General features: G+C 44.5%; 2 protein-coding genes across 8 annotated transcripts in view; one reads left to right on the top strand and one right to left on the bottom strand.

The window, feature by feature from the left end:
* The window catches only part of xmas (RRM_XMAS2 and SAC3_GANP domain-containing protein xmas), a 417,359-nt gene extending 408,477 nt beyond the window's left edge, over positions 1 to 8,882 (bottom strand). For 3 of the 4 annotated variants that reach the window (XM_075896258.1, XM_075896260.1, XM_075896261.1), the window contains exons 1-2: positions 8,764 to 8,852; positions 7,953 to 8,252 (exon numbers count right to left, since the gene is read on the bottom strand). In XM_075896258.1, the coding sequence (XP_075752373.1) occupies positions 7,953 to 8,252 (300 nt within the window). In that variant the 5' untranslated portion in view covers positions 8,764 to 8,852. Of the gene's footprint in view, positions 1 to 7,952; positions 8,253 to 8,763 lie in introns of all 4 variants that reach the window. The other variant, XM_075896259.1, reaches the window with a different exon arrangement.
* Positions 8,883 to 8,900: 18 nt separating this feature from the next.
* Positions 8,901 to 19,954, top strand: part of LOC119174075 (uncharacterized) — a 67,988-nt gene continuing 56,934 nt past the window's right edge. For 2 of the 4 annotated variants that reach the window (XM_075896262.1, XM_037424864.2), the window contains exon 1: positions 8,901 to 9,023. In XM_075896262.1, the coding sequence (XP_075752377.1) occupies positions 9,020 to 9,023 (4 nt within the window). In that variant the 5' untranslated portion in view covers positions 8,901 to 9,019. Of the gene's footprint in view, positions 9,024 to 15,185; positions 15,307 to 19,954 lie in introns of all 4 variants that reach the window. The other 2 variants (XM_075896264.1, XM_037424865.2) reach the window with 2 other exon arrangements.

The raw sequence follows: 19,954 nt of genomic DNA, 5'->3' as shown, positions 1-19,954 counted from the left end.
GGTGGAGGCACCTTAGTCAGGCAGAGGTAATCTGCCTTTCGTCCCTTCAACCTAGGCAAATCTTTGCTTTTTGTGTGAATAAACAGTGAATGAATGAATTGCTATAATTTCTTTATGCACTGCGGTGTTAAGGTGAGTTACCAACTCTTCCAGCAGTCAGTCTGTGTCTCATTAACTGAAGACCATAAAAAAAAAATTCAGGCAGATGAAGAAAGTGCAGAGTAGCGTAGCCTTTGTCGTTTATCTTTCCTTGTCACTTTCTTTCTTGTTCTTTTTTTCAGTCATATATATGCTATTTTTTCCTTTCTTTCTCTTCCTAGTTTTTGCTTGCTTTCCTGTTCAATTTTTTCATGTAGTTTATTTTGTCATGTTTTGCGAGCCATAATAGTAATGTCTGCACTTTGCATCATCATCAAGGCTCTAGAACAACAAGACTTCTCCTTTGCACAAGCACACAATGAATGTGCCACAGTTGGGTATGTGATATGTGTCACTGTCACTTTGCCACTGATGATAATGACTTGGAGCTTCAGAAATGGTCTCTGCACTCTTCTGACCTTTTGCCAGATGCATCTTCATACACATGTCAACCTGTAGTGCTTGGAATGCTTCCCTGGAAGACACAAGATGCTTGCCTGCAAGGCAGCAGCTAGAAGCAATCGTCCTACCAGATGCAATTTCGAAAACGGTCGCCAGACAGTCTGAATTCACACAACAGACATAAACAAAAGTGCTCCGGCACCAGGCGTCTGTCATTTTATGGGAGAAACCAGGAGGGGCCGCGCCCTGGGCCAGTGTCGGATGACCGCAGGGCAGAGAGCGTCAGTTGGAGGGAGTCACGCTGAAGTTTGGATCGGGCAGGCGCTACCAGGCACGCACGGACGAAGCGGCCCGCAACTATGCGCGAGGCCAAGCGTTGATATCACCAACTGCGTCGGTCACAGCCGCCGTCAGCATTAATTCGGAGCTGAAAACCACCACAGGAAAGCCACCGAACAACGGACATTGGTCATGACTCCATTGCGTCAGATGATAGACAATAATCTGTGAGCTATTGTTCTGTATACATCGTCTTATACTTCTAATTTAGAACATTGCTGTCCGGTGAATTGAGTTGTCTGTTTAGTTTAACGTGTCATCTGCATTTTGATGTTTGTATGAAGCTGTTATGTTCACGATGTATTTCCAATGACAACTTTAATTTGAGTACTTGCATATGGTGTCTTGCGTCCATCCATTCTCTTCGCGTAACACACCTGCGGGTGTGACACAGAAGTACCTTCCACAAAAAACTGGCGTCCACGACAGGACTTGCTCCCTTTTAACATTTTTAGAGCATCACACCGCGGGTGTGTGTCGGCTGAGAATGGACCTCGGAAGATTGTTGGAACTTGGGATGTAACTAGGCATAATAGGCCCAGACGAAAGGACCTGGGTAAATGAGGAGCGGGCAAAAGAACGAGACGAGCGTACAGCCGATAGCGCTGCCACTAAAGAGATAGGGGAGCCTTCCAGAAGTAGTCTACAAGATGAAAAAACAGTGCTTGAGCTTAAGAAATGAACAGGAGGCAAGGCTAGCTCGCGCGGCTGTTACTGACCCATTACCTAGAGCTGTTTCTAGCTCTAGTTCGGTGCAGGGTTATCAAAGCCCACACAAGCTCATTCCCCCATTCAACGAGACAAGGGATGAGCTGGATTCATATGTCCAGCGATTTGAAAGAATGGCCAACAGTCAAGGATGGCCAGCTGATAAATGGGCTCTCTCTCTCAGCTTGTGTTTAAAGGGACTGTGTACCGCTCATAAAATTTTTGCTGATTGTGGCGCAAATGAAAAGATCGTTCATCGCATCGGCGGCAACGATCATTCCTTTGTGCCAGAAAAAGGGAATTATAATTTTTACTTGATGTTGAAAGTCGATAAAAAGTGACCACTAGCTTCGCCCAACAGCAAATGTGGTCAATCTTGACAATCTATTCGTAGAACGAGAAATCCTTGCAGGTAGACGTACTTTGCTTAAAAACAAACACGTTTAACTCGAAATTGTATTTTATGCAGATGAGGTAGCTTTAGGTTGCGCCAGAGAGAAATTTTTGTTTTTTTTTTCTCAGGCGCTCGAATAGGCACCTAGTGGCGCTGCCGGCGGTGTGTTCGCTTGCCTGCATGTCTGCCTGCAAACAGAGGAGAAACGCGACCACGTCGTCCGACGCCGCTCAAGAGAACAACAAAAAAGCGTCTGCATACCTAAAACGACCACTAAGCTATTTGTTTTATTAATAACCAAATTTGGTGAAGCCTGCTAAAATCGCACGCGATTTCAGTTTTCGACTATCAGGGGCACCGACCAGTGTTGTGGGCATTCATCCCACCGATGGAAGGAGACATAACAGGGACGAAAAGCTTTTGTTTTAATAATTTCTATGCACTTGCCTGAGTAACCGATGCAAGGTTAGACATTTCACATGGTATGCTTTTTATTAAGACACAAAACAGGAGAGCAATGAAGAACGATAGACAATCCCTTTAACCGGAGAAGCTTTGAGCGCAGTGAGTCTAATGGCAGCTGACGACGCATTGGACTACGCTAAACTGAAGCAAGCCCTCCTATAGCGTTTTCGATACACTGAGCAAGGGTACAGGGCGAAATTCTGGAGTTGCAGAGCGGAGAACTCTGAAACAGGGAGACAGTTTGCTGCTCCTCTCGTTGGATATTTTGACCACTGACAGCAAATGGCGAAGGCGGAGCGTACTTATGAGGACCTCCGGGATGTTATATCAGACCAGTTTCTTCAGTGATGTCACGAAAAGCTGGCAGTTTTCTTGAAAGAAAGAGGCTGCAGAGGTCTGGACAAGCTTGCGGAGACTGCGAACCATTACCTCGGAGCACAGGGTCTGATGAACCTTCGAAGAAGCAAAGCGGATAGGGAACCAGGAAAGTCTGCAGCGCAATCGAGAGTACCAGACGGGCAAAATGCAAAGAAAAAAATTCTGTGTTTTCTTTGCAATAAGTTGGGGCATAGAGCGGCCGATTGTTGGTAGAAGATGAGGCCACCTAATTCAAAGGGGCCTACGTGCTCGAAATGTCGCAAAGGCAGTCACAAACAGGACACCTGCTCTTATGGCGCTGGCACAGGTGGCTAAGCCTCATGCAGTATGACCGCTGAGAGTGGCCTAAGGGCTTTTGATACAGAGGGCACTTCACCCAGTGGCACTTCTGTTGCGACGAACTGTCACAAGTACACGAAATTGCAAGAGAACAGAATTCCTACGGCCAAAGGCATGCTCGAGGGGCAGAGCGCGACTGTTTTATTAGACACTAGAAAAGATACAAGCAGCAAAGCTTCTGCAAACGAAGAAAGTGATGCGGTCATTTCTGGGCCTTACCAGCTATTATAGGAATTTCGTCCCCAACTTCTCAGAGATGGCCCACCCATTGACCGAGCTGACGAAAAAGAGAGCTCCTAATAAAGTGGTCTCGGGAAAGAAAGAGCAGGATGCATTCGAACAGCTAAAGAGGATGCTTTGTAGCCAGCCAATATTGAAGGCCCCTTACTTCACAAAGCCATTCCTTCTGCGCACGGATGCCTCAGCTAAAAGCATGGGAGCTGTCCTCATGCAACGACATGGCGAAGTTCTTCATCCCGTGGCATACGCAAGTCGCCAGCTGCTGGAATGCGAGAAAAATTATTCGACCATGAACGAGAGGGTCTGGCGCTTGTGTAAGCAGTCAGAAAGTTTCAGATGTCCTTGTGGGGCAAATCGTTCATTTTGCAATGAGACCATGAGCCTCTTGCCTATGTAAAAACAGCAAGGCATGTCAACAATCGTGTTCTGCGCTGAAGTTCGACTCTCATGGAATATGAGTTAACCGTGCAATACATAAAGGGCAACAACAATGTAGGGGCCGACTACATGAGCCGGGTGTAATCATCATATCATATTTCGTTTTCGAGTGAGTGTGACCTTCTGTCATGTTATGTATCAAATGGAATGTGTACCTCATTGCACTAAGTAGCACTCATTTTGTGTTTGTGTACAAGATTTTGTTACGATATACATGCATGCGATTTCATGTAATCTGTGAAAGTTGTTTTATACTCACATCGTGTACGCGTCATGCTTCAAGTGAACTGGGGAATAAACCACTGGGTTTGTGTTCTTGTGTGGCTGTGTATGCACCTCGACAGTGCTATAGTGAGAAGTTGTACCCCTGACAACTTTCATAAGTGGGGGGTGATTGTAGTGATTGCAATGCTTCCCTGGAAGACACAGTATGCTTGCCTGCAAGGTAGCAGCTAGACACAATCGTCCCACCAGATGCAATTTCGAATACCGTCCCCAGACAGTCGGATTTCAAACAACAGACATAAACAAAAGTGCTACGGCACCAGGCAACTGGCATTTCAAGGGAGAAATTAGGAGGGGCCATGCCCTGGGGCTGGTGTCGGATGACCGCAGGGCAGAGAGCGTCAGTTGGAGGAGAGTCACGCTTAAGTTCAGATTGGGCGGGCGCTACCAGGCACGCACGGACGAAGAGGCCCGCAACTATGTGCGAGGCCAAGCGTTGATATCACCAACTCCGTCTGTCACAGCCATCGTCAGCATTAATTCAGAGCTGCAAATTACCACTCGAAAGCCACCGAGCAACGAGCATTGGTCATGACTGCATTGCGTCGGATGATGGACAATCTGTGAGCTATTGTTCTGTATGCACAGTCTTATACTCTTAACTGAGAAAATTGCTGTCCGGTGAATTGAGTTGTCTATTTAGTTTAACGTGTCATCTGCATTTTGATGTTTGTATGAAGCTGTTATCTTTGATGATAACTTTACGATGATAACTTTAGTTTGAGTACTTGCATATGGTGTCTTGTGTCCACTCTCTTCGTGTAACACAACTGTGCACATGACACTAAAGTGCCTTCCACACAACCATATCGTTACTAAAAAGAGGACAACGGTTTCATTGAGTGCCAATATCAAGAGCTTTCAACAAAGGACCCTCACATTAAAGACTGGATGGCTGGACCCGGGACATTGCCAGAGAGTTAGCCAGCTGCTGCAGGTCAATAAAATTAAAACAAAGAAGCAAGGCGATGTCAAGGCAAGCATGCACTCGGCTATACTAGAACATGTCAGTTCTCTGAATGAGCTCTAACAACATCTCAGCAAGATAAGAAACTAGCAGATGGTGAGGAAAAACCCAATAAAAAAGACGTCAAGCCAGCTGCTATAAACAACCTAAGAAAAAGCAAGCCAAGTCAAGAAACCCTTGCCATTGCGAGCTACACAAAAGCGGGAAAGGCCCAACAGGCTGTAGCTGCTTTTAGCCACATTGTTTACAGTAAGTTCGAACTGACCGACTCGTTAGCTGGCATGACCCAAGGTTGAAAAGAAGGGCCAGAGCTGTAACCAGTTGACACGGGAAATTATTGAGGCGAACGCTATTGCAAAATGTGCGAAGCTGTGTGTGAGTACGCCGTCTGTGGCCTTATCTCAAAAAGAGCTAAATTTTCTGGAGCGCGTGCTGTGAAGCAGTGATCGTCATCATCATCATTAGCCTGACTACGTCCACTGCAAGGCCTCTCCCATGTTCCGCCAGTTAACCCGGTCCTGTGCTTGCTGCTGCCAATTTATACCCGCAAACTTCTTAATCTCATCTGCCCACCCATCTTCTGTCTCCCCCTAACCCGCTTGCCTTCTCTGGGAATCCAGTCAGTTACCCTTAGTGACCAGTGGTTATCCTGTCAGCACGCTACATGCCCGGCCCATGTCCATTTTTTATTCTTGATTTCAACTATAATATCCTCAATCCCAGTTTGTTCCTTGATCCACTTTGCTTTCTTCTTGTCTCTTAAGGTTACACCCATCATTTTTTTTCCATCGCTTCTGCGTCCTCCTCAATTTAAGCTGAACCCTCTTTGTAAGTCTCCAGGTTTCTGCTCCATAGCTAAGTACCGGCAAGATGCAGCTGTTATATATACCTTTTTCTTGAGTGATAGTGGCAATCTACCTGTCATAATTTGAGAGTGCTTGCCGAATGTGCACCACCCCATTCTCATTCTTCTAGTTACTTCAATCTCGTGGTTTGGTTGTGCAGTTACTACCTGTCCTAAGTAGACGTAGTCTTTTACAACTTCAAGTGCACTATTACCTATCTCGAAGCGCTGTTCTCTTCCGAGGTCGTAGTACATTACTTTCGGTTTCTGCAGATTAATATTTAAACGTAGCTTTCTGCTCTCCTTGTCCAATTCAGTAATCATGAGTTACTCAGCAATGCAATGTCATCTGCGAAGTGCAGGTTACCTAGGTACTCTCCTTTAACTCTTATATCTAACTTCCCCATTCTAAGCCTCTGAAAACCTCCTGTAAGCATGCAGTAAATAGCATTGGGGACCGACTCGTTAGCTGGGACAGATGCACGACCCAAGGTTGAAAAGAAGGAGGAGGTTGTCCGTAAACTGGAGATGCCCCGCCGCGGTGGTCTAGTGGCTAAGGTACTCGGCTGCTGACCCGCAGGGCGCGGGTTCGTATCCCGGCTGCGGCGGCTGCATTTCCGATGGAGGCGGAAATGTTGTAGGCCCGTGTGCTCAGATTTGGGTGCACGTTAAAGAACCCCAGGTGGTCTAAATTTCCGGAGCCCTCCACTACGGCGTCTCTCATAATCATATAGTGGTTTTGGGACGTGAAACCCCACATATCAATCGTAAACTGGAGATGAAGGCAGAAAAGATGCATAAGAAATGTGGAACGGACGGTGCAAAAGGGGCTGAGGAGAAGCCAAAATGTCACCAGGCTATAGACGGAGGAGGTGAGATCAAGGTGGATGATGACCCTACCTTGATGAAGGACTGAAGGGTCACAAGAAACGGCGGCAGCAGAGATTCAAGAAGTGGGATTCATGCACTGGGCAAGTCGAACCAGGTCACATAAGAGCGCCAGCAGAAACTTAGGGACAACACCAAGGCACAAAAACAGGCCGAGCATCAGACGAAGATGAAGCGTGTTAAGAAGAAGGACAACATCGTTCTAGGATTCTGGGAAGATAATAATGTTTTGGTGGCTGCAAGACTAAGAGACCTAGAAAAAATGGGGTGGGATATGATATCAAAAGCCCATCGAGCATTTTACAAAAAAAAAGAGGGGTTGGATGTGAGACTGCATGCAATCTGGCAGCCTTGTGCTACATGTTGAACCAATTTTTTAGGAGGCGTTGGCTGAGCTAGTCGTGACGCTGTTTTGTAGTTCCTTGGCGTGCGCGTGTACCACGACATTATTGACGCCGTAGCTGCGGGATATCTAAGTCGCTTTCGTTACCTAATCGCCTTGTCTATGTCGCCTAATCCTCACAGCACAAACTTAAAATTGTTCACACGGAAAGATTGTACACCCATATGTGGCAACAGACTTATATATATTGCCTAGCAAGCGATCGGCAAGGTTCCTTTTGGTTCATTCCGTTAATTAAAACGGCCAGCGTCGCTCATGCACTCACGCAATGCACCGCGGATAGCACCAAACTCTTACGGAGAAGCCACAACTACAGGAAAAAAAATTTTCAGCCAAGAAATCCACCGCGGATAGCACCAAACTCTTACAAAAAAGCCACAACTTTAGGAGAAAACTTTTCCGCCAAATTTAGCCGCAGTCTGGCAACAACCACCCCAAAGTCTGGCAACAGACTTATGCAACGCCAAAAGGAACCTTGCCCTTAATCGCAGGTCCACAAGTTCAGCTCGTAATGTAGCACATTACATAGTTCATCTGCATCTGCGGGTATGAATTTAAATGTGTGCTAGCAAAGCAACTCAATGAAATGTGCTCGTCCAGGATAATCGCTTTTGAAAAGGCGCGCTGCAGAGATGACACGAACACAGGTACGGAGCTGCACAGATATTGCAACTACCTCCAACGCACGGTTTAAAAAGAAAACAAATGACACCTAGGGACTCACTCTGGTTCCATGGATTCTTCGCTGCTTCTCAGCCGGCGGCAGGCGGCTATCCCGAGAGGAAACACCAAACACGTCCTTCTCGCAGGGATCGGCGTCGTCAAACACATCTCCAGCCGATGTGTTCCCACCACCACGCTGAATGGGCGAAGCACCGAATGACGACGAGCGGATCGGAGAGGACGGTGAGCGACTTCGACGCTCCGTTGACTGGCTTGCCGCAGCAGAGGGGCTAAGCTGCTTGTTCGCATTTCCGAACGATGATGCTGAGATCGATGGATCGTCGTCGGTGCTTTCGGACATCTGAAACAGCCGTCGTACCACCTCAATTTGACACTCGGGGTGAAAGAACAAAAAGCAGCCTTGGCACTCTCCCCAACAAATATGACTCAGTCGGCAACACAACAACAGAGCTGCGACTGTTTACGAGCCGGTCGATTAACGCGCTAAAGAGGCGCCAGCGGTATCGAACATGACAACGCCAGCAATTGATTGTTACCGCGAGACATACCCGTCAAGTACGTTCTTTAGAATGAACCTTATGCAACACCTCACGAACTGCTTGCATCTTGGCCGGAATGTAGATTCACGTCCGGAAATAATAATAAGCAGTTTATACGGTTTCGAATGTGACCACTTCTGTGTTTTGACAAAGAAGCCGCGAAAAGGCTGGTCGAGAGAACAGAAACTGAACATTAATTCAAGTTTCCAACACGGAATGTTCCGAACCCGTAAAATAACTCCACGGCCGCAGGACGTGAGACCGAATTGCGAGTGCTCCGAGAGAAGCGCGATATCTCGACTGAAAACATACCTCGCAAAGCCCCTGAAATCCGAATGTTTTGACTTACATCACGTTTTAGACAGGTGGAAAGAAACGCGCGCGTTGAGTGAGACGACGCCACACGGCGGAAAGGTTCCGCTAGGTAGCGCCACCAGCTCCACTGCTACAGCAGTGACGCAAACGTCTGGTAGAGAGAGTGTACACAATAGATTAGATGTAGTGCGGCGACGCTTTGATGGTAATACGAGGGTAATTTACCGTATAAAAATCCCAACCAAGGAGATAAATGGGTGAGTAAAACGTTCCCTTATTCATTTCGCGCTCTTCTCCGTTCGTTTTTTTCTTGCCGATCACGCATAAGTCCGTTTTCAATGCTAAAAACGATTTTTCTGCGCTCCACGACGGCTCTAATTCAAAAGCTGCCAACCTTTCCCGCCATTCTTTATGAGTCTCTGCTATCACTTTTGGTACAATTTGATAAATGCCGGCACTCTCCAAGTGTTGTACGCTCATCCAAGATCGCGCTGGTGCTGCGCGCGATGCGCGATCTTTTCGGAAAGCATGCCTGGTGGCAGAACATCAGCGTCGCGACCGCGTTTTCCACGCGAAGGGGGTTTGCCAGCCCCAAACAAAAGGACGAAGTAGGCCTAGCAGCAGGCGCACAAGTACGCAGCCAACGAGCGCGCGCGTCACGGAAGAGCCCATCTTGCGCGACCAATAGGGGCCGCTCTTACAAACGGCGGTTTCGTTCATCGGCCAATCGGGTGGCTCGCAGGCTTTTGTTAGGCTTAACCGCGTGCTTGCGGGTAGCGTTTTTTTCATTAGGTCATGGACGAGCGTGATTGTTTCGTATCAGTCACAAATTGGCGCGGCATGCGGCGGTGACATCGCGGGCGCAGCAGCACGGCTGCGGCTACGGCAGTCGCTGTTCTGGGCACTGCTCATGAGTTGCGTATGCGCAAATTCCGGCGATGCGATCGCCTTTCGCGGTACATTAGGCCTAGCACGTAAAGCTCCGCGCGCCCGCACAATGGAGATTGGGACGACGCGGGTGACTACTACAAATTCGATTCTATTTCTTTTTGCTCCCGTATTGCGGCAAGGATACGGCCGCTGTCAACGCCTGTGTTGTGTTCGCGAGTAACACTGGTTCCGAGTCCGCTTCGTTGTCGCGTCTCCCGACATCGATTTGGGCTTCGCCGCCTCTGGTGCAGATTGTTCGGAATCGTTGGGGCGGCAATCAGTGCGCGGGAATCTTGAGCACGGCTTTTTACGAGTGCCTTCTTGCCGAAGCTCTGCAGTGATCATCTCGCGTGCCTCTTTCGTCGTCGTGTGCTCGCGATATCGCGCATTCGGGCTACGCCTGAAGTCGCGGCGTAATTTATTCGCGAAGGTGACGTTGAGCAATACGATGTGGCTTCGATTAGATGTTGGCGCTAAAGTACTCTTCAAATGCAGGCCTGATTTGTGTAGGGGCTGTAGATTCAGTCGGCTGTAGTAAGGCCGCATGCAGCAATAAGGCGGAGTAGGTGAATATATTCCGCTTTGCAACAGTAAATGCGTAAAATCTGGAACTGCGCAATTTCACCTCGTTAACCAAATTCAGTAATGCAGTAACCTGAAAACATTAGTGGTTTCAAATAGCGAAATGATGAGCAACTTATTTGCCATCTAGATTTGAACTGGCAACAAATTGTCGTAAAGCTTGCTTAAAACAGTTTCCTGTCAGAATCTTGCGTGACGAACTGGAATATAATTCGTGTGAATGGTAGTGCAGTAATTTAACTTACATGATATGGTACATTTGATGCGAACTCATTGTGGCATGTTAAGGTTCTGTATGTGCAAACTATAATGGTGCCTAGAACCCTAAAATTAAGAACACGAGTAGTTTTGGGAAAGCAAAACTAAAGTTCAAGCTGTGTAAATGTACCTAGAGAATATGAATGCACGTCTCACTTCATCAGCGGTAGTAAAGTACTATAAATTATCTATGGTTGTGAATGACTGACACCGTCAAACCGGGGAGAGATGTATGTCAGTGCACAAGGAGGAATTTGTATGTTTCATGTGTCATTCCTAACATGGAGTGCCATGTGGCTGCAGAGCTGACAATGGGAGGGGAGGCTAGGGCACACAAGTGATTCCATGTTGTGCAGTTGAAGTAGTCATCCAGCTTCTCGATATTAAACCATTGACAAAAATAGTGCTGAATGGACAGGACACTCAACACAGGCACTGTTTTCGTGTGTGACACTTGTACAAGTTAGGAAGAAGTCGTGAATAATGAATAGTAAGGCTATTTGTTTGGGCTCCCAGGAACACACCTGTTATTATGTTATGACTGCTCTTATCTTAAAGTTGATGGTTTTTTTTCCGCTTTGCTTAGTTGTGCAGTTCAATTGATGAATATTTTGTATGTAACACAGTTTTTGTCATGTGCATCTGCTATTTGAGCCCCCCTCCCTCTAAAGTAGACATGCTAGCTGAAATAGTAGAGCCGACATAATCCTGTAGTATACTTTGAAAAATCTGTCATCATCCTACTAATTTCAGCTTATGGCAAATGAGAGTACTTTGTCTAAGGTGGGAAGCTGCTCGTTATTGTAATGTGGGAGCTAGTTTCATATCACCCCTGTAAGTTCCTTCAATGCATCCTCCTTGGCTACATCTCTCTGTATCCACTCCATTGCTCTCACTGACCACCTAAGATCAAATCTTTTTCCATGTGCCAAATTATCGTTGCCCCTGTTTTCACTCTCTATTCCTCGGTCTTGCCATCTCTTTAATATATTCTTTTCAATTCCGTGGCCTTCTGCTTTGTCCTCGAAGGGGCACTGACACCATTATTCAAAAAGCAAGTTTACTCTGTAATACAGTTCACCTGTGAATAAAGATGGCTGTGAGCAAATGCTGAAATTTTATTTTGATGTTGAAGTCAGTTTTTCCATGGCATACCTAGCAGCATTGGCTTGATGATCGGCTGCAGTATTTATTTTGGGAACTTTCACGACGCTTTTGTTTCCACCAGCAATGTCTTGTGCGAGCGTGTGATTAGAAGCATGTACAGAAGGAAACGAAACTTCAGGATACACTCATGCCCAAAAATATATTTTCTAGGCTCCTACGAGCTTTTATCCTTTTCTGAAGTTTTGGCCTCATATGTTACTAATAGCAAAATGAGGCAATCTCATTCTGGACACCATTGAGAATAGCTACTGTCATCGAATTCTTACCCTTCAATTAGTTTTTTGTCGCCGAGGATGGCTTTTCTGTCAACTACCTTGATGTACATGCTCCTGCATAGATTCTATGGCTACGTGACCTGCTTTCATTGTCTTGTTGCCTCCCTATTTATGTTCTGACACTCTTCTACATATAACCTTCCATCGGTTTGGCCTGCACAAAGACAAGTGAATACGCAAGCTTTTTCATGAGCAAGTTGACAGAGCATGGCAGTAGCTGGCAAAATGTGGTATACGATGCCCTTTATGGCTCACAATCTTTTAAAACTTTGCTGCATGATTTCTGCAGTCTTTCTCGGTAGTTTCTTCTACAAAATAAAGACTGTTGGCAAGGTGTCTTGGTTCTGTTGTGTGAAAGAATTTTTGTGTCCAGAACCAAAAGAAAGTCCGAAAAATGTCTTGGGGGCTTTTTGCGACTGTCTACAGCATGCCCAGCTAATTTTTGCCATTGCATTGGCATGAAAATTATTTTCAATTAGAGTATGCATATTCTCATGGTAGGCACAATGATATCACACAGGCAAATATTTCCAGGTAGTTTTCAGTTGTATATCTCCACCATCTTGCCTGGTGGTTGGCAGCTGGACAATACAGAAGCGTACGCATTTGGGCTGGTTGGTTCATGTTCACAGAAGTTAAAAAACAGCGCTAAAAAGACGGGACAAGAAAAGAAAGGACAACAGGACAGGGCGCTGACTAGCAACCAAATATGTTAGGCTTAACATATTTGGTTGCTAGTCAGCGCCCTGACTAGCAACCAAACTTATTTGGTTGCTAGTCAGCGCCCTGTCCTGTTGTCCTTTCTTTTCTTGTCCCGTCTTTTTAGCGCTGTTTTTTAACTTCTGTGAGCTGGACAATGTTTCACCACGACCTGCAGTGATGGAAGTGCTGCCCCAATTGCTCCAAACTGCTCTGAAAGAAAAATGCTGCTCCAAACAGTAATTTTTCCTGGTAATTGCTCTAATCCTGCTCCAAAATAGCACTGAAAGAATCAGAATAATTAGCTTTTGTTGTTTGACCACCTTGTGTAAGCCCTATAAAAACTGAAAAGAATCTGTGTACCACCATCTCAGTATGGTACTAGTGCATAGCATTATCGGGTCTGATCTCATTTATGCAACAAGAACTGCAAATAGCCCGTTTGCATTTTTTTTCCCAGCCAGTGTGATGAAATGTTAAAATTAACAAGGTCGCTTTTATCTCATACCAATTATCTGCTGCCTATTTGACAAAAGTTATGTGGGACTGTGGTTACTTCTAAAATGTGTTGCTCAGCTTTACCGGTTTGATTTGATTTCTGCCTCAAATACAATGTGTGCTCATTTCACTGCACATTTTGTGATGACCAGCCATCTTTTTGTTTGTTTCTTGAAATTTCCATTGTTTGTTGCATGTGAAATTACTTTATAATAAATATTATTTACGAGACGTTTCAGCAATGCTTGGAATTCCGATTGGTGTATTGAAAATTTTTTGTATTTGCTCCTAGAACATTATTAGCCACTCCAAACCAACATTTTTTTTTTCTTTCCAAAAATCACTTAGGGCTGCTCCAAAACAATGCTTTTCCTGCTCGGCAGTGTGCTTCAAAAAATGAAAAGTCACTTCCATCACTGTACCTGCAGACATGCAATTTTATTGTAGTTATTACAATCATTGACATTTACTCAACACACTCCTGAATAATACTTTCTAATCTCAATGTGGGTTAGACAAAATTTGCTTGCATGTCTTCACAGCGTTGTGAAAGTGTTAACCACTCGCCGCTATTGCTCACACCTGGCATTCTGAAACATCAGCCCCAGAATACTAGATTAAACTTGTGTTGTTGCATCATCTTGCATTCAATTTCTCAATACTAATGGGTGCAACAAATTTTTTTGGCGAGTTTGGTGTTTGTTTTTTTTTTTTTTTTTCACTTTTAATAATCACACCAAGAAAATTGCATTTTTGAGAATGTGTTCTAGGTTTTCTCTTTTTTAGTATGTGTAAATGATGGTTTATTTGTGGATGTCTGTTGGATCTTAAGGCATTTCTGGTATTATATTTGCTAGAAACTCTATTTAGACTAACAGCTAATATACGCTTTAGGAGGACATATATTGCATGCAGCAAAAAAGCGGGAAACTCTTGTTGACTGTGTTCCTTGCAGAATCACTACTCACTTGCCAAAAAGCCCACTCATAACTTGCACATTTGAACTCTAGCGGGTAAGATCACACCAATAAAGCTCAGACGCCTACACCGCTGTCTTGATAATTCTATTGAATGCGAGTTTGTTGTGGGAAAGGATTGTGCGTGCAATAATAGTCCACACACAAAGTCTCTGGCTTGGCTTTAAGCTCTATGTTAAAGTAGTATGGCCTGGTCCTTCTTGCTTGGCCTCCTGCAACATCTTGGGGTAAGCTTTGTGCCATGCAAATATCAGCCATAATTAACATGGCCACTTTCTCTGGCTGGATATGCTCTTTTGCAACCACGAAAGGAAGAAACATTGGTGTCATATTTACTGAAAAATCTACCCACTCTATTTTTGGAATATCCCTTTGTTTAAACTGGTGCCAATATTTAAACTATAATGACGTTTCTTGTTTCACATGTCGTGTGAAAAAACTTGTAATAGGCTTCGCTGGAGAGCCACAGTGTCTTAGAAAGAAAGCATTTTGTGGGGCTTGACATGATGAAAATGGAGAACACCGTGTAAAGAAGAAAGTCTAGGTAGTGAGAAAATAGGAATAGTGACTACTTTTTCATTTCTTGTAAGTTTGTTAGCCAATCATTTTTCAATGCAAAGCTTTGAAGCAAGGTGTAGCACAGAGGCCAACTCTATGAGACATCAATCACTCGGCATGAACAGAGCATTGGACGCATTATTCAAAGGTCGCAGGTTCGGTCCCTGCCCATGACAAGTTATCTTTTCGTCCACTTCGCATCTGATAACATCCCCTATATTTCTCTCGGCATAACTGTGAGATCTCAATAATATTGTGTCTAATAGCATGAACACGTGGTTTTATCTAGAGACTGGAATCGTATTGCACCAATTTTTTACGGCTAGTATTTAGGTAGTTTTGTTGAGGATTCCTAACACTGCATACGCAGTGTTCATTCTTGCATTAGCTGTATCATTTAATGCAGAGACAACCGCAGCTAAGGTTGGTCTGCCTTGACAAAAACAATAAATAAATGCACTATATTTCATTCCAGAATAAAAAGTGGATGTCAATATTCTGACCTTGGTTGTGATAATATATTTTGGTATATGCTCCCAAATGCACCCTGGGAAAAACAATAGTTGACCAAAGTAGCACACGGATTCTCTTGAAAGGCACGTAATTTTTTTTTACTGTGTTTACCTTGCATTCTGTGTGTTCACACATTCCGCTCACTTTGCAGGGCACGCATGTAGCGCATTTTGAAACACCGTCAATAATTCTCTGTACATACATTACATATTCATTGGGCTCATGCATTTACCTTTCATGGATTTTATCGAAAATTGCCTGATTTTTTGCTGGTTAGCTGTGATAATCTTCGAATTTGCAGTCACTCTAGCTAAAACCTATTTTATTCAATAGTTGTAAAAACATGGCTTAATAAATAAAATGACAAAGGCTCATTTCATCCAAAATTATGGGGCCACTGTATTTTATAGAATAGTGTTGCTTTACATATTCCTTTCAACACAAACAAGATTTTTAAATCCATGTACACAATGCCTTACTACTTGTCGTTCTCTGAACATTGCGCTTTTCTTGTGCTAGAACACATAAAAGTATCTACTTGGTTTAGTAGGAACAGTCTCTTGGCGGCCAGTGCATACTAGACCTAAGTGCCAGTGTCATGTGCCTACTTGTGTAGCTCGTCTAGTTAGTGCTGGCCATCATGAGAACGTCTAGATGCATGCAGGGGCACATAAATCATAAAATAGCCATTGCGGTTTGTTTTTTCACATGATGCGACAGCTGGTACAGTAAGTTGATTTTATGCTTTGTGGTCAAGCACTGATGTTGCCGAACAAACTAAAAGCAATTTGTCAAGAATCACTAATAAGCGTAAATTTGAAAATTTTGGTAGTAATAGTGCTGCATGAAGTGGAGGCAGTGAGCGTGCAAGCCCTGGGGTAGATAAGGTTCCGAGATGGACGATCACTGTAGCAATGCACTGTTGACAGTCCACTAGCTGGTTGCTTCACGCAGATGGATGGAGAATGTCTCAGCTCTCCAACTACTCTATTTTCACTTGGCAATGCAGTAAGGATTACTCAGGCTGTTAGAGACAGGAGACCTCGAAATCAATATTAATCCGTAGGTCACATCAGCATGAAGCACGTTGCAACACAGGCAGAATACGGTCGCTGTTCACCTGAACTTTCCAGACTTAATATCATTGCGTTTGTCTATTCTCTTTTTTGCAAGCCGGCAATTCAAGCCCACAATGGACCCTTCTCCAATGATAAACATATCCTGTAGCAACAAATCTTGCTTGAACTGGTATAGCCTCTGTCCTCTTGTGTCAGTCTGCTCGGCCGTTTCTTCTTCCCCGTAATGCGCTATACCAGTTCAAGTACGACGAACCAACTCGCCCAATCTTCAACACTCGTGAACAAATCTTGCCTTTAGGAAGTTGAGATTTCAATGATAAAGCTCGTGCTCAACGACCATCGAGGACGAAAATGAGTTGTTGTGAACTAAGACACTTAGGAGTGTCCACTCGGTGGCAGACACATCAAACATTTTAAAAGTACCGTCTATCAGATTTCAACCAATCATTTGCCTATATGGAGATTGTGTGTGAAGATAGTGCTATTGGACTACTGAGAATTATACTGTTAAAACATGCCGGGGAATCGGGTACTTGTGTGAAAGTGACATCCCACTTTTTACAAATTCAAAGGCAGAGGCCTCAGTGACATCCGCTTTCCCCATGAATGCTAAAGCGAGGTAAAGGTCAAAACCATGGCATGGTACATTCAGTTCCTCAGAACATAAAAGTTAGTATAATAGTTTGTTTGGAAGACCTGTAATTACTATTTCCGCTTGAAAGCACTGTGGATTTGATGAGTATTATCGTGCAAAGAAGGGCTTGACCTTGGACCATTTCCTCAAAGTGGATCAGTGTAGGCCTGGTTCACGCAGTTTGGAAAGCAATAATAGTATTGAACTAGGAGTGTGTAGCGTCTTGGGTATGTATATTTGGTTATAGTGACAGCGTATAGTGACGCAGTTGGGAAGCAATAATATTATTGAACTAGGTGTGTGTAACGTGTTGACAAGATTTCAGATAGTTTTGATGTATTGAATATTCAATACCAAAAATATAAGGCACAGGTAGCACCCTTCCCCCGCAGGGGCGTCTGCGTAAGCAGGCATTTGGTGTGTAGCAGCACCACAGACCCGAGCTAACGAGGGGATGTGACTCCCTCCCGCGCCTAGCCGTGCGAGGTTTTGCCGTGTCTGGAGAAAAGGGCATCCTAGAGGTTGAGCTAATGCCAGTGTGATTGAACTTTTTAAAGCCCACCGGCAGAGGCAACACACCCCTTTGGCCCCGGCTTCACGTAGACGGCACCCCTGGGCTGACCCACCCAGGGGAAATCGGCAGTCGTCCTTTCCTATCTCTCTCTTCCCTCATCCTCATATTTTTCTCTCACTTTTTTCATCTGTCCTGTCATCTTCTTTCTTCCATTTACTTCGAATTTACCTGGCGGCAAGAGTTAACCCTATGTGTCATATCCATCCAGTCTTGGGTATGTATATTTGGTTATAGTGACAGAGTATGGCTGGCGTCGTGTAGGCTTGTTAGCAAGTGCAGCCGCGTCCCCTTGTTGGGCTCCGTGGTGAGTAGTCGGCTCTGTTGCCGAATACACTAATCCTCTTATGGCTTCTCAAGCACCCTTCAACTTTGATTGGCCCCTCAAAAGAGGCTGTACCAAGGCAACTTTTTACTTTTCATGCAGAACAAAGTAACATTCCTAAAGTACCATGTCATACACAGTGGAAAGATACCAGCAAGAAAATTATCCCCAGTTCTGGTGGCTAAGTGCCTTGAAGGAAAGATTGGACCCATGTATAAAGCCTAAAAAATGTCAAGTGTCGATCAAGTGAAAAAGCCATCTGAACTAACCAGTATTGATGAAGCCACGGTTACAATTTAGGTCCACAGGCCAGTAGAGGGGTAATAGTCGAGGAAGACATTTTGAACTTGCGTGATGAATAGCTTCTTCAAGGTTTTCAAGAATAGTTTTCTTCAAAGGTCCAAAGAATAGTCATCCATCGCAACAACCAGGAGAGTCCTACCAGGCATGTTATACTTACCTTTGGTTCATGGGAAGTGCCCACCTCACTGAAGCTTGGTATGTGAAAATAATTGTCAGACCGTATATACCCAACCTCAGACGCTGTTTCAAATGTCCCAAGATTTGCCACACGTCTCACACATGTTGAGGCAAGAAAACATGCTCCAAATGCAGTTCAAATGACCACACTTCCGAGAATAGCACTTCATCTCCGCTTTATACCAACTGTAAAGGTGATCACCCAGTGTATTCGCGATCATGCCAGTTCTGGAAAAACGAAACAGAAATAATGGCTATGACAATCAACGAAAAGATCTTGTTTCTTGAAGCACGACAACGGTTGTCTCACCTTTTTCGCAGAAGCTACGTCGTGATGCATATGGGCAGCATCACAAAGGCCTCAGACGTCCGGGTCCGTGCAAAGTGGTACGGTTGTGACCCCTTCTTCCCCCTTAATAGAAGCAGTGTCTGCTGCTCCATCCATCCCAAAAAGCCCACAGACTCTTGTCTCACTGGGCCCTAACATAAACAGAATACCAAGACCTGAGACTCGTGTCTAAGCGCCCAGCTGTTGTTAGTATAGCGCCTAGTTGTTGTTAGTATAGCGACCTGTGGAAGTCATAAGGAGTTTGCTGTACAATCTGTACATGTTCAATCCGGCCCCAATGTAAGAGCGGCGACCTAAGACGATGTCAGCGCCGATGATGCGGCACAGGAAAGTGAGACCCAACCAGCCACCTTCACCCGCATCGGAAACATAGAGTGCTACGTATAAGATAAACGTCACTGCTTAATTTCACTCTAGTAAACTGGTACTACTGATACATTCAATCGTAGACAATAAATCTGATAAGGAACAGCGCTATTGGCACTTGCTTTTAGCCGCACATTGGCACGATCCGGGCTACGCCCGGATATCGCGCAGAAACGTCAGATGGTCGGGGATTTTACTGCTCAGCGTTATTGATATAGTCAGTATTGCCCTTTGCAGCTGGCAAGAGGCATGCGAAGAGTCGGTGTGCTATCGCGCTGCTATGCAGAAAACTTAGACTTGCTCTTCTAGACTTGCTCTTCAGAGCATAAAGAAGACTTGGTAAATTGTAGTGTTTTGAGAATTTCTGTGCAAAACACAACCATCAATAAAATGCACAAATTAATTTTATCAAACTCTTCATAAAACATACTATTTCATATATTTGTGTTTTACCAGTGTGTATACAAAGGCTTTAAAATAAAATCTTGTACTTGGAGGAAATGCCACTTTCATCCAAGCTGAGATGTTTGTAGCACCCTATGGAGGTCTTCATCTTCAAAAAAAAAATTGGGAGAAAAGCACGTATGACTGAGAATCATAGCGACTCTTTTCACAGAAAGTTCAATCGGAGGCATTTTTGTTTCAGTGGAGGAAAACATTTTTAAGTTCAGTCCCACTATTGCATTGTTCTGGGCAGTAAAAGACAACTGAATTCGCTGCATAAAAAAACATAGGGGTAGAGCATTTGCACCACATGGTTCAAAGTCGTATTTGTTAGTACTCTATTCTGTATACTACATATCCATGTGATACAAAACAGAGGTAAAGATAAAACGATGCGAATAAATTATACTACACTGTTCTCCCTATAATGAATCTCGTCACATTTATTGCATGTCACATACTGCACAGGCGGCAGTCAACAAC

This window comes from Rhipicephalus microplus, chromosome 5, assembly GCF_043290135.1.
Source record: "Rhipicephalus microplus isolate Deutch F79 chromosome 5, USDA_Rmic, whole genome shotgun sequence".
In the NCBI taxonomy this organism is placed as follows: Eukaryota; Metazoa; Arthropoda; class Arachnida; order Ixodida; family Ixodidae; genus Rhipicephalus; species Rhipicephalus microplus.
Note: the sequence above shows the minus strand (reverse complement) of the source record. Positions and strands in the feature narration are given on the sequence as shown.